The 14,655-nt window shown below is 44.6% G+C and overlaps 1 protein-coding gene across 3 annotated transcripts in view; it reads left to right on the top strand.

The window, feature by feature from the left end:
- FLAD1 (flavin adenine dinucleotide synthetase 1) overlaps positions 1-14,655 on the top strand; it is a 166,104-nt gene that overhangs the window by 14,280 nt on the left and 137,169 nt on the right. For all 3 annotated transcript variants that reach the window (XM_086947370.1, XM_086947369.1, XM_086947368.1), the window contains exon 2: positions 13,955-14,172. In XM_086947370.1, the coding sequence (XP_086803496.1) occupies positions 14,017-14,172 (156 nt within the window). In that variant the 5' untranslated portion in view covers positions 13,955-14,016. The remainder of the gene's footprint in view (positions 1-13,954; positions 14,173-14,655) is intronic.

The following is a 14,655-nucleotide window of genomic DNA, read 5'->3' on the forward strand; positions in this document are numbered from 1 at the left end:
CTTTTGTTACGGGTCTTTGCTCCTAGTCCATTTATGTTCCAGGAACACAGTTTTAGTGGCGGCCTTGTATTTGGGGAGGTGCTGTTTCTTTCGTTAAATTGTCATTGGTCGGGCTGTCTGGTGTTGATTGTTTTAGCGATCCAGTCCCATTCTTGATGTGGGATCCTGTTTTTTGCTGGAGGGATGCACCAGCCTTTCTTTCGGCTGAGCTTCCACGTGCTCCTCTTAGTATAGATTTTTTTAGTGTCCCTGGCTGGGGTTTACTCAAGGTCGATATAATCTTTTCTTGGGGATTACGGAGTAGAGGAACCGGGTAGCCGGGAATGAGGTATGTTTTGATTCGAATCCCCCATTCTTTCAGTTGTTTTTCTTTTCTTAGAATTTTCTTCCCCAGTTCTCCTGTGTTCCAGATTGTTTTTGTTATTTCCTGCTCAGATAGGTGTTTCATAGTAATAAATTCAATAGATTCCAAGTTGTTGATCTATTAGGTGAATAGAATAGGAGAATGGTGGCGCCACCTTCTATAGGTTAACAACTCGCTAAGACTTTCCTTACCACAATGCAGTGAGCGCATACGCCCACTGGGCGTGACCTTAAGCCATAAATGAGAACTTGCCAGCTTCTACTCCTTACTGCCATCCCGTGAACAAGTGCGAGAAGACGCACAAAACGCGTTGGGGAAATTTGGCTCAAACCTTGCTGTATCTACCGTGCTACTTCCCGATGCCTCCTTGCAGAATAAAGAATTGCAACACGCAGAAAGTGGGCCTCCAAGTGTCGGGAGTTTACAAGTCGAATAGATTGCGGCCTGCCTAGGTCACGGAGAGCCCCTCCCCGCGGACGAGCAGCTCCTGCACCGCCATGAGTGCGGAGCAACAAGGAACACTGTGTTAGTCTGTTAGGTGAATAAACGGCATGGCAGCAGCATGAAGTGGATGCAACAACCCACTGTGGTTCAACAAGCAGGAATAGCAGAACGGCTGGGGCACCTACTATAGGTTAACAAATCGCTAGAGAATTTAATTACCACAATGCAGCGAGCGGGACCTTAAGCCATAAATGAGAACTTGCCAGCATCTACTACTTACTGCCATCCTGTGAACAAGTGCGAGAAGACGAACAAAACGCGTTGGGGAAATTTGGCTCAAGTGGTATATATAGATATATAAGTGGAATGAGGGCAAAATCCAAGTTTTATCCTCAATTACCGCCTGGCAATAAGATGGATATCTTTCAGGAAGCAGTAATCCAAGATATCTATAAAATCAAACCAATCCACTACAAGGATAACTTGTCCAAAGAACAGCAATTTGGAATCTCAAACAAGATGACCAAATAATAATTAAAATCACAGACCAAGGCGGTAATATCGTCATCTGGGACAAGAAGGATTGTACCAGGGAGGCACATTCTCAGCTAAACAATCAGAAATATTATTCCAAACTCAAATCAAATCCAATCTTGGATTACAAAAAATCCTGGAATACTCAATTGGAAGTGTGGCAAAATATGAATCTCTTGGATTCGGATGAAGTTAAATATCTGAGCACAGAATTACCAATCACGGCAACAATTTACTTCCTGCCTATGATTCATAAGCACCATACAAAGCCCCCAGGACGCCCCATAATTGCAGCAAATGGATCTCTGATGGAAGCTGTCTCCAAATATGTGGATTTTTTCCTATCACCATTTGTACAACATTTGACATCGTACATAAAGGATACAAGTGACTTTTTACGACATATCCAAGATATCCCATGGCAAAGTTCCTACAAGTTGATAACCATGGACGTAGTCTCCCTTTATTCCACCATTGAAAACCCAATAGGTTTGACAGCTTGTAGATACTTTTTAAGCAAACAAAATATCCAATATCAGAAGCACAATGAAATGCTAATCAAAATGATAGGAAGACATGATTTGTTAAGCAGTTTTCTATTTGGTGAGGAACTATATATACAATCCAAAAAGAACGCGATGGGATTTTCCTTCAGTCCCAACTACGCCTGCCTGGCAATGGGCTGGTGGGAGCAGCACCTTGCCTGGCACCCCAAACATGATGAATCTGTCAACAAAACGGTTAGTTGGCTGAGATTTATAGATGTTCTCTTCATAATATGGGAAGGAACTGAATTGGAATTTAAACAATGTCTTGAAATATTGAATAACACAGAGGCAAACTTGCATTTCACCTATGAGATAAACTCTGAAAGAGTCACCTTCTTAGATACTGAAGTTTATGTAAAAATTGGGAGATTACATACAACTTTACACCGCAAAAAAACTGCGAGAAACGCTATTCTGCATGCGCAGAGTTTCCATCAAAACTCTTATCCAGAATATCCTCTATGGGGAATTTCTACGTATCAAAAGGATATGTTCTGAAAACAAGGAGTGGCAAAAACACAAGGACCAAACGGCAAAAAGATTCAAAGGCAGGGGATACAGAGACGAAACAATAATTCGCTACCAGCGAAGAGCCAAATCAAAAACAAGGGATGATATCATTAAGGAAAAACCAGTGATTCAAGACGAACCTAAAATTCTTTTGATAATAACACAGTCTCAAGAAGCCAAAGAAATCAAGGACATTATCAAAAAGAATTGGAAAATTCTAATGCTAGATCCAACGCTTGCAACCATCATGGGTGGCCGCCCCAACATAACTCTTCGAAGGGCAAGAAATCTTAACGACCATCTTGTACAAGGTCATTTCTTGAAAAAGAATAAAAATGCATCGCAATGGCTACAAACGACTGTCTTTCACAAATGGTATAACTGTAAAGTTTGCCAGATCGCACGGAACACAAAGGAAATAACTTGGGCAAACAAGAAAATATGGAAAATTTAAAGATTAATAATTTGTAAGACGCAGTTTGTAGTCTATGTGATTGAATGTCCTTGCCATCTAAAGTATGTTGGCAGCACAATATGTGAACTTAAGAAACACATTTTGGAAGATCAATAGCTAAGGACAGAAGTAATGCAGTGGACAAGCACATGGAACAAATTCACAATAGTGATTGGAAACAATTGCGATTTTACGGCATAGAGACAGTTGAACAACATGTGAGAGGAGGGAATCGTGAAGACTAAGACAAAAGGAATCACGCCATATTCTCGCACTACGCACTTATATGCCGCACAGTCTGAATCAGGACGAGGAACTTTATGTTCATTTATGAATTTACAAAAACTGTTTTGCTTACCCGATATTAGTGGCATAGTCCCTAATTTTAAAGTCATTTATTTTTTTGATTTTTGCATATTAATTTTAAGTTTTCTGGCACTTATAATGTTCGTAAAGTGGCAATATTTGATAATTCCAATTCAATGCACTCATTCGTATTATCAATACCCACTGGAGGGTTTCAAAATATACAGCGGTATCCAAAGCTGTCGATACACGCATGTTTGCATTAATGGAAAGGTAAAAGGTTTTTTCATAAAGGCAGCAAAGTATACCATTTCAATTAACCCACTGGAGGGTATTATATTTCTGATTATGCTAAACTAAAGAGTTTAATAACCACAATATTGATGCAATGATTAAAAAAAGGTTTTGTGTAAAACTACAGAAACCAGAATGCAAAGTGCCAATGTTTTCATTTCTCTCTCCCCTTTTACACAAAAAAACGTTGCAACAGGCAGTCCGGTGACCAAGGTCTCATGGAGACCGAAACGCATTGGTTTTGCTGTAACCAAAAACCTGATCATGTGATGTGAATATGGATTAAAATACATCGTGAAACGACCTTCCGTGAGTGCTCTTGATGGGATTTGTATGCTGAGATAGATATATATATATATATATATATATATATTGCATGTTGGCTGGTGGGAGGAGCATGTGCTGTACAACATCCATCGCCAGTGGGTACCTTATTTATCTTACTATTGGCGATACATAGACGACATTTGTATCATCTGGCGAGGCTCTCAGGAACAAGCTCTTGCTTTTGTGGATGAAATTAATATCAACAATCGCAACCTAAAATTTACGGCCTCAATCACACTAAACTCTGCTGAGTTTTTAGATGTATTTTTGTATATTGAGCAGGGTAAACTTCAAACGAAGCTTCACTGGAAATCTACGGCTGGGAATTCTATCCTTCATGCCCGTAGTGCGTATCCAACCCATACTATTAATAGTTTACCCTTTGGCGAATTTATTCGCATTAAGGGAATTTGCAGTGATGTAACTACATCTAATCAATGCCTTGCCGAATCTGTTCAAAAGATTTCTTCAGCGCGGTTATAAATTAGAACTACTTAACCGGACTCTCTCAAAGGCAGCATTACGATCCAGAGATGAATTGTTAAAACACAAGATTCAGAACATTCCTGATCCGAATAGTATTGGCCCTGTCCGCCTTATTACTACCTTTTGTTCACAGGAGCGCAAAATAAGGCGGATCATTAATGCAGAATGGCCGATTGTCCTTACTGACATCATCTGAGGCCCCATTTTGCTCAAGCAGCCGGCCATCACTTTTAGGAGGGCACCCTCTGAGGGATGCTTTGGATAGATCCATGCCAGAATCTGTCCCCAAACCCAATTGGTTGTTAAAAACAGGCTTTTTCAAATGCACGTCATGTCGTGCATGTACATTCGCTAAGAATGGTACATATTATAAATCAGCATTTAGCGACAAACAGATTGCCATCAAAGAATACCTTACTTGTTGCTCTGAGTTTGTTGTTTATAAGCTAAAATGTACGTGTAATCTTGTGTACATTGGAAGCACAAAATTGCCTGCCAATAAACGCATTCTGCAGCATGTGAGAGCTATAGTCCATTCGGATAGCAATGATCCAGTAGCTCGTCATTTTAAAGCTGTTCACAGCAACAAACTCAAAGACTTTTGGGTTAGGTCCCCAACCCCGGACGGGGAGGTGACCGTGAAAAACTCCTCAGGCAAAAAGAAACTCACTTCATTCTGCTGCTAGATACCAGGGCACCCAATGGGCTTAACATTATTGATGAATTACACAACTTCTTGTAAATATGGTAGTCCACCACTGAGGCAAATCTTCATTGTTTTTTGTATTTTTCATTGCTAAATGGTTAATATTTACTGTATTTTATAGGCTGCCTGCATTGAGCCTTAGCTTAAACCATCTCACATGCTTTTTATAAATCACACTTGCACTATTTGTTTCACATGTTATTCACAAGCACTGCCAATTATACTATAATAGGCTATTATTGGTCTTTTATATTATTCATCAATCTGTCAGAATATATTTGGACTTTATCCAGGGTAACATCTGTAATGCACTTGCACTTTTAACTCATTATCTCATAGCAGACTAAATACGGGTATTCATTAAGTTCATGCACTGGCACTTTATTTGCATACCCTTTTTTGTTTCGCTATGCTGTTACTATGATGATTTTGTCTTTTAGTTACGATCCTACATGGGGCACTTGCCATCATTTGCTAACTATTCGTTTTAAATATGAGTTTGTGATTCGAGCACTATGCTCTTATTCAATGTTTTATGGTTGTTTCCTGTTTATTTTATATCCTCACATTATCTTTTGGTAATGTGGTGCTGTGTAATCTGTCACATTTTTGCCCTTCATCCATGTTTCTTTGGCTGATTGGGCTTATAACTTGCTTAAAATTTGCACACCTGCTTCAGGCGCGTCATGTGATCAAGCTCCGTCCTCAGAGCGAAACGCGTCATGGAGAACACTGGTTCGATGATTGTTGAATAAATCCACACCACTGCTCACACGATTTGGTGTATTGATGGCTTGTTATTGAAGATCGTGATTTGGTTTGGGGAAGAGGTCCGCACCTGCTCAGTTCCGCATTGATAGCGGACAGGACTGCTTTTTTGATATATATGTGTATATATATATATATATATAATCAGAAATTCCCAATGATTTCATGATTATAATTAGGGCTCCCGGTTTTCCGTTTAAACGGATTTTTACATATAAATACAGACGGAAAACGTTTTGGTTTTTGTCTTTATTTATATATATATAAAAAAGGGAAAATACTTATAAAATAAATGGTCCTCCTGCCTCGGTGCTCCTCTGTAAAATCCGAGTCAGAGGTGCACAGGGGCAGTGCTGCCCTGAAACTGCTCCAGAGAGGGGGGAACTGAGAGCGCCGTGTCTGCAGAGACACTCAACCACCCCTCTCAGCAGTAGATCACGCAGATAATCGTCGGAGCATTGCCAGCAGCCGATGTCCATTAAGAGGTGTGAAAACACCCCAGGACATCGTCTGCAGCTCCAGTAACATTTTGTGTTGTGCTGTGTTGTGTGGGTGTGTGGGGGGGGGGGGGCTGGGGGCCGAAATGCCTTCAACAACTATTAGCACAAAGCTTTTAGGGTTCAGAAGAACTTCACCCTTTGTGTAAACATTATTTTATGTTTAGTACACAGACAAGGCATGTGCACACTGTCACAGCACCAGTCAGTGCAGGCACGAGCAGGGGATCTCTGATGCAGAACTATAAAGATGGACATTCCTTTCCTGTGCTGACAATGGTAATTTTCATCCTCCCCTTAAACAAGCATTAGAAATGCAATAGGTCTCGCAGCATTAGAGTTAGTGCTTTTAGAATTGTTTATAGGTTTTTTGTTGTAAATCTTTTGCATTTGATTTGTTTGTAGGCAATGCAAAAGAATTACAAATCAAAAAAGCAATAAGCAAATGTAAAAGCTTTAACTAAAAATCCTGCGAGACCTATTGCACTGTGTGAGGGTGAGGTGTTGAGGGTGAGTGAGGGTGGGGGTGAGTGAGGAGTTGAGTGTGAGTGAGGTGTTGAGGGTGAGTGAGGTGTTGAGGGTGAGTGTGAGTGAGAGTGAGTGAGGGTGAGGGTGAGAGAGTGTTATTGTGAGTTAGGGTGAGGAGTTGAGGGTGGATGAGGGTGAGGGTGAGGTGTTGAGGATGAGTGAGGGTGAGTGAGGGGTCGAGGGTGAGTGAGGGTGAGTGAGGGTGACTGAGTGTGAGTGATTGTGAGTGAGGGTGAGTGAGGGTGAGTGAGGGTGAGGGTGAGTCAGAGTGAGTGAGGGTGAGGTGTTGAGGGTGAGGCGTTGAGGTTGAGGCGTTGAGGGTGAGGTGTTGAGGGTGAGGTGTTGAGGGTGAGGTGTTGAGGGTGAGGTGTTGAGGGTGAGGTGTTGAGGGTGAGGTGTTGAGGGTGATTGAGTGGGATTGAGTGAGGGTGAGGTGTTGAGGGTGAGTGAGTGAGGGTGAGGTGTTGAGAGTGAGTGAGGTTGAGGTGTTGAGGGTGAGGGTGTGAGGTGTTGAGGGTGAGTGTTTGAGGGTGAGGGCGAGTGAGGTTGAGGGGGTGAGGTGTTGAGGGGGTGAGGGTGAGGTATTGAGGGTGTGTCATTGAGCGTGAGGCTGAGGTGTAGAGTGTGAGTGAGAGTAAGAGTGAGGGTGATTGAGTGTTTTAGTGTTAGTGAGGGTGAGGTATTGAGGGTGAGTGAGGGGAAGGGTGATTGTGGGATTGAGAGTTAGTGAGGGTGAGGTGTTGAGTGTTAGTGATGGTGAGGTGTTGAGGGTGAGTGAGGGTGAGGGTGAGTGAGGGGGAGGGGGAGGCGTTGAGGATGAGTGAGGTGTTTAGGGTGAAGTGTTGAGGGTGTGGGTGAGGAATTGAGGGTGAGGGAGGGTGAGTGTGGGTGAATGTTTGAGGGTGATGTGGTGATGGTGGATGCGGTGGTGGTGGTGGATGCGGTGGTGGTGGATGTGGTGGTGGTTGTGGATGTAGTTAGTGGTGGTGGGTGTGGTGGTGGTGAATGTGGTGGTGGTGGTGGATGTGGCGGTGGTGGATGTGGTGGTGGATGTGGCGGTGGAGGTCATGGTGGATGTGGAGGTGATGGTGGATGTGGTGGTGGATGTGATGGTGGATGTGGTGGATGCGGTGGTGGTGGTGGATGCGGTGGTGGTGGGAGTGGTGGATGGGATGGTGGTTGTGGTGGATGTAGGTGGATGTGGTGGTGGATGTAGGTGGATGTGGTGGTGGATGTAGGTGGGTGTGGTGGTGGATGTAGGTGGGTGTGGTGGATGTGGTGGTGGTGGATGTGGATGTCATGGTGGATGTGGCGGTGGATGTCATGGTGGATGTGGAGGTGACGGTGGATGTGGTGGATGTGATGGTGGATGTGATGGTGGATGTGGTGGTGGATGTGGTGGTGGTGGATGCGGTGGATGTGGTGGTGGATGCGGTGGTGGTGGTAGTGGTGGATGGGGTGGTGGTGGATGTGGATGTCATGGTGGATGTGGCGGTGGATGTCATGGTGGATGTGGAGGTGACGGTGGATGTGGTGGATGTGATGGTGGATGTGATGGTGGATGTGGTGGTGGATGTGGTGGTGGTGGATGCGGTGGATGTGGTGGTGGATGCGGTGGTGGTGGATGTGGATGTCATGGTGGATGTGGCGGTGGATGTCATGGTGGATGTGGAGGTGACGGTGGATGTGGTGGATGTGATGGTGGATGTGATGGTGGATGTGGTGGTGGTGGATGTGGTGGTGGATGCGGTGGTGGTGGTAGTGGTGGATGGGGTGGTGGTTGTAGTGGATGTGGTGGTGGATGTAGGGGTGGTGGGTGTGGTGGATGCGGTGGTGGTGGATGTGGCGGTGGATGTCATGGTGGATGTGGAGGTGATGGTGGATGAGGTGGTGATGGTGGATGTGGTGGTGGATGCGGTGGTGGTGAATGCATGCAGTGGTGGTGGATGGGGTGGTGGTGGTGGATGCGGTGATGGATGGGGTGGTGGTTGTGGTGGTGGATGTAGTGGTGGTGGGTGTGGTGGTGGATGTAGTAGTGGTGGGTGTGGTGGATGTGGCGGTGGATGTCATGGTGGATGTGGCGGTGGATGTCATGGTGGATGTGGAGGTGGTGGTTGTGGATGTGGTGAAAGTGGTGGTGGATGTGGTGGTGGAAGTGATGGTGATGGGTGAGGTGGTGGATGTGGTGGTGGATGCGGTGGAAGTGGTGGATGTGGTGGTGGATGTGGAGGTGGTGGATGCGGTGCTGGTGGAAGTGGTGGTGGTGGATGTGGTGGTGGATGTGGTGGTGGTGGATGCGGTGATGGTGGATGCGGCGGTGGTGGTGGATGCGGTGGTGGTGGATGGGGTGGTGGTGGAGGCGGTGGTGGTGGTGGATGGGGTAGTGGATGTGGTGGTGGATGTAGTTGGTGGTGGTGGATGTGGTGGTGGTGTGGTGGTGGTGGTGGATGTGGCGGTGGCGGATGTGGCGGTGGTTGTCATGGTGGATGTGGTGGTGGATGTGATGGGGGATGTGGTGGTGGTGGATGTGGTGGATGCGGTGGTGGTGGTGGATGCGGTGGTGGTGGATGTAGTGGTGGTGGATGTGGCGGTGGATGTCATGGTGTATGTGGTGGTGGATGTGATGGTGATGGTGGATGAGGTGGCGGTAGATGCGGTGGTGGTGGTGGATGGGGTGGTGGTTGTAGTGGATGTGGTTGTGGATGTAGGGGTGGTGGGTGTGGTGGATGCGGTGGTGGTGGATGTGGCGGTGGATGTCATGGTGGATGTGGAGGTGATGGTGGATGAGGTGGTGATGGTGGATGTAGTGGTGGATGCGGTGGTGGTGAATGCATGCAGTGGTGGTGGATGGGGTGGTGGTGGTGGATGGGGTGGTGGTGGTGGATGTAGTGGTGGTGGGTGTGGTGGAAGTGGTGGTGGTGGATGTGGCGGATGTGGTGGTGGATGTGACGGTGGATGTCATGGTGGATGTGGAGGTGATGGTGGATGTGGAGGTGATGGTGGATGTGATGGTGGATATGGTGGTGATGGTGGATGTGGTGGTGGTGGTAGTGGTGGATGGGGTGGTGGATGTTGTGGTGGATGTGGTGGTGGATGTAGTGGAGGGTGTGGTGGTGGATGTGGCAGTGGGTGTGGTGGTGGATGTGGCAGTGGATGTGGCGGTGGATGTGCATGATATGGGGTCCGCAGACGTTTTGGTAGACTTTTCTTTACCACTTACTATAATTCTCGCCAATGGGCTTGAAATGCTTATTTCTGAGAAGTGCCTGTACACTCTAATTAAAAGTATTACGTCTCCCTTGAGAAGAGCCGGTACTCTCCCTCTCAAATAAAAAAAAAGTGCCGGACCACAGAACCGGCCCATTTGTATAACTGTTGAATGTTAGCTAGCGGGCTGATGAGCTCTGGGTCACTGTCATTCTCTCGTGCGCACGCCCATAGGCTTTGTGAATGTACATATGCAAACATTGGCGCTCGCCCTTCCCTAAGCCAATAGATGGAAATGCTGGGGCTGCCGAGCCAGTCACGCTTCCTGAAAGCCGAAAACTTGTCTTCAGGAGATTGTTCTAAATCAGCACAAACGCTAACCTGTCCGTTCCGTATTGGTTGTTTCCCAGCCAGGGCAGGTGTTTGTTTATATGAAAACTAATTAATTATAGCAAAACAGTGTCTAGAGAAATAAGCGTTTTAAAGAGGAGAAATAACTGCAGCGGTGCAGCCCCAAGGACCAATATTTTTTTATAGGGAACCTGCCTCGTACGTCTGTGAAGCATGAGCAGTAGAATTTAAAGTAATTTCAGTTATTTTGTGTTATTTCCGGAGCGCAACCGTCACAGAGAACCTACGGAATACAGCAAAGCCGGCCACGTGACAAATTAGTAATTTTAAATGTGTATTTTGTAACGGGGTGAGGTGGAACACAAGACAAAACCGATAGTGTTGAATTTAAAAGCCGTACGTGAGAAGGGCAGACCAAATAACGAATCATCTCGGCGCGTTTACCTCTGCGAAGGTGACTGTGTCCAGGGACACTGCTCCCTTGGTATGCATAGCATCGTTACTTTTCAAACATAGCGCAAATAAAAGTAGCACGAGAGCCGTAAACATAGATCTTTTTAGCTTAGTTTTTTTGTCAAACTACGCAAAGCAAATAAGGTAACTTTCAATGATGATGAAATATATAAAAACTTACTTTTAGTTTTTAAACGGCGTGGGATATAATGAAACACAATTGAAACAAGCAAGACGGAGGGAAGAGAGGGGAGGGGGAGAAGAAATGCGACACGGCGGGAGGGGGCGGAGCGGGTTAGTTTTTTTGTCAAACTACGCAAAGCAAATAAGGTAACTTTCAATGATGATGAAATATATAAAAACTTACTTTTAGTTTTTAAACGGCGTGGGATATAATGAAACACAATTGAAACAAGCAAGACGGAGGGAAGAGAGGGGAGGGGGGAGGAGAAATGCGACACGGCGGGAGGGGGCGGAGCGGGTTAGTTTTTTTGTCAAACTACGCAAAGCAAATAAGGTAACTTTCAATGATGATGAAATATATAAAAACTTACTTTTAGTTTTTAAACGGCGTGGGATATAATGAAACACAATTGAAACAAGCAAGACGGAGGGAAGAGAGGGGAGGGGGGAGGAGAAATGCGACACGGCGGGAGGGGGCGGAGCGGGTTAGTTTTTTTGTCAAACTACGCAAAGCAAATAAGGTAACTTTCAATGATGATGAAATATATAAAAACTTACTTTTAGTTTTTAAACGGCGTGGGATATAATGAAACACAATTGAAACAAGCAAGACGGAGGGAAGAGAGGGGAGGGGGGAGGAGAAATGCGACACGGCGGGAGGGGGCGGAGCGGGTTAGTTTTTTTGTCAAACTACGCAAAGCAAATAAGGTAACTTTCAATGATGATGAAATATATAAAAACTTACTTTTAGTTTTTAAACGGCGTGGGATATAATGAAACACAATTGAAACAAGCAAGACGGAGGGAAGAGAGGGGAGGGGGGAGGAGAAATGCGACACGGCGGGAGGGGGCGGAGCGGGTTAGTTTTTTTGTCAAACTACGCAAAGCAAATAAGGTAACTTTCAATGATGAAATATATAAAAACTTACTTTTAGTTTTTATACGGCGTGGGATATAATGAAACACAATTGAAACAAGCAAGACGGAGGGAAGAGAGGGGAGGGGGGAGGAGAAATGCGACACGGCGGGAGGGGGCGGAGCGGGTTAGTTTTTTTGTCAAACTACGCAAAGCAAATAAGGTAACTTTCAATGATGATGAAATATATAAAAACTTACTTTTAGTTTTTAAACGGCGTGGGATATAATGAAACACAATTGAAACAAGCAAGACGGAGGGAAGAGAGGGGAGGGGGGAGGAGAAATGCGACACGGCGGGAGGGGGCGGAGCGGGTAAACAAATACGGACATGCACGCGCCCGTGACTTTTAAGGTCAATGCGCATGCGCATAAGCTTAATGCGCATGCGCATTGACCTTAAAAGTCACGGGCACTGCAAGGAATCGCCACGATTCCTTGCAAGTTAGATAAAGAGTCGATGAGCCCCCATAGTCTCGCTTGCTCGATGCGCATGCGCATCGACAGGCGAGACCTAAAAATGTCATTTTTGGAACCGTACCGATGGTTGGTAACAGAACAACGACCCAGGTTCATTTGACCGATAACTGAAAACGATTGCAAGGCAGCAGCGCAAACAAACATTAATGGGTTTATCATTGGTTTCTCGGTTCTTTGGGTGAGTTGAAACCCGATGTCCCAAAAATCATTAGCAAATGTTTAGGATTGGAGAAGTCTAGTGTATTCTGTTTGTTTCTTTGCTAATATTATGCCCGGTGAGAACTTTTTTATGCCGCTCGGGTGCCTCTCCTCGCCTCAGCCCTCTACCCTTGCTCCCCCCTTCCCATCCCCTCCCCTTCCCTTTAGGCACTCGTGTAAACCAAGGAAGAGAACAACAGCACTCCGAAATAGGACACTGCCAGCTTGCGAAGACACTGACAAATAAGGCTGCTTTTTATCACTCAGTGCTTTTCTTCTCGCTAGCACACTGGTTGGTAGTGTACAATGGCCGATCAGGTGCCTCTCCTCGATTCTTGCGCTGGTCTGTGCCTTACAGACGGTGCATACACTTGTGCATTAATTGCTAAGCTGCATATCCAAAAATAGTATTTATGAATGGACGGCATGTTTTCAAAAGGGACATTTTTACATTAGACGTGTTTAAGATATTTCATGTACACCACGTTCTGTAAACACTCTTTAGAAAGTTGTTATGGTTCAAGGGGACATGTGGTTAAAAAGTGCAGCGCATTCTTAACAATTAGAAAGGGCAGAGCTTTCCCACGAAAATCTATACATTCAATCCATATATTCCATTTAGAGGCATGGTGCAAGAAGCCCAAAATATTCAGGGAGCCCCCATTTCTTTAAAGGCCTATGAATATCTGAGATATGGGATGCTGTGGGGACCCACATATTAGACAGGGAATGATCTGATATTCTCCAAGCAGACACTCTCTGTGATGGTCGATTAAATGTGAGTAAAAGAGGTAGTAATGCGTTTACATTTTGCAAGACAGCTGCGCAAATGGGACCTAATCAAAATCATGAATTAATGCATCTTTTTTTAGAGGACAGGGAAGAAATTGACTCCCAATATGTAAAGTGCACTAAGCATAGGCTCCAATAAAAAAAACAGCTATAACAACCTAGTGCAAGTGTGCATGTCAATTTAAATAAATGTGGAAAAATACAAGCTTTAGCGCTTTTTTTCTTGCGTCAAAAAATAGATGTGGATAAATACAGATAATATGACCCAAAAATAAATATGGATAAATACAGACGGAAATGTGAAAAAAATAAATACCATAAAACCGGGAGCCCTAATTATAATCTTGGTACATATTACATTTAGCTCTAGTTGTGAATTGACCAAATGGAATAAAAATCACCGAAAGTGCAGTATATATTTATTTAAGGAACTGATCATACACAAATATTACCAAAGGTGCATATTCTTTTAGGGCCAGAAGGGTTTGAGTTTTAATGTTTTTATTTTTTTATTTTTGATTGCCATTGCCTGTCACATCAAAGTGTTTTTGTGCTTTAAAATCAGTAACCCAGCCTGCCTGCCTCTTTGACATGTCCTTTTTGTTTCAGGTGTCCCAGAACCATGGACCCTATTGGCCTATGTGAATAAAAAATATTATTACCAGTCTTCCATGCTGCCTGGATTTGGAGTTGGACGAAGCTTCCTGCGCCTTACTAGGCTTTGTGGGCATTTAACAATGCCCATGGTGACCAGTGCTGATGTGGGTAATCCACCCCAGGAGGACATCACTGCTGGTATCCTGATTATTGGTGACGAAATCCTGAAGGTGAGGTAGAAGAATGCACATTTTGACATTGCTTATTGAATATAGAGCTGCCTGGGGGAGGTTGCCTCAATATGCTGTGCAGGGTCCTTCGGCAGTCCCTCCCTCCTTCCCGATAGATTCCAAAATATGCATTAATTAAATGTTTCTACCCTAAACTAATAAAAACAAGGTTGGATTGGTGTGAATTGTATTGGAGGGTGTACTAGAACCAACAGGTGCAGAATCATCTGGTAGGGGGTAGGAACAGAGAAAAGCTGTTCCTCTGTAGTTTTAAGTACTCGGTGATATGTTTATAGTTACATTTTTTTGTGTGTTGATAAAAATAGCTTTGTCTTTCTGGAGCTTTGTATTCATTTACTATATGTTGTCTATGGCAGAGAGGTGTACTGACCAATTATACATCATGAGATCGGGCAGTTATCCCAAAGTATTACAAAACAACTACAGTAGCTCCTTTCCAGCACTAGATAACAAACATGCTTT

Source organism: Lissotriton vulgaris, chromosome 12 (assembly GCF_964263255.1).
Source record: "Lissotriton vulgaris chromosome 12, aLisVul1.2, whole genome shotgun sequence".
In the NCBI taxonomy this organism is placed as follows: Eukaryota; Metazoa; Chordata; class Amphibia; order Caudata; family Salamandridae; genus Lissotriton; species Lissotriton vulgaris.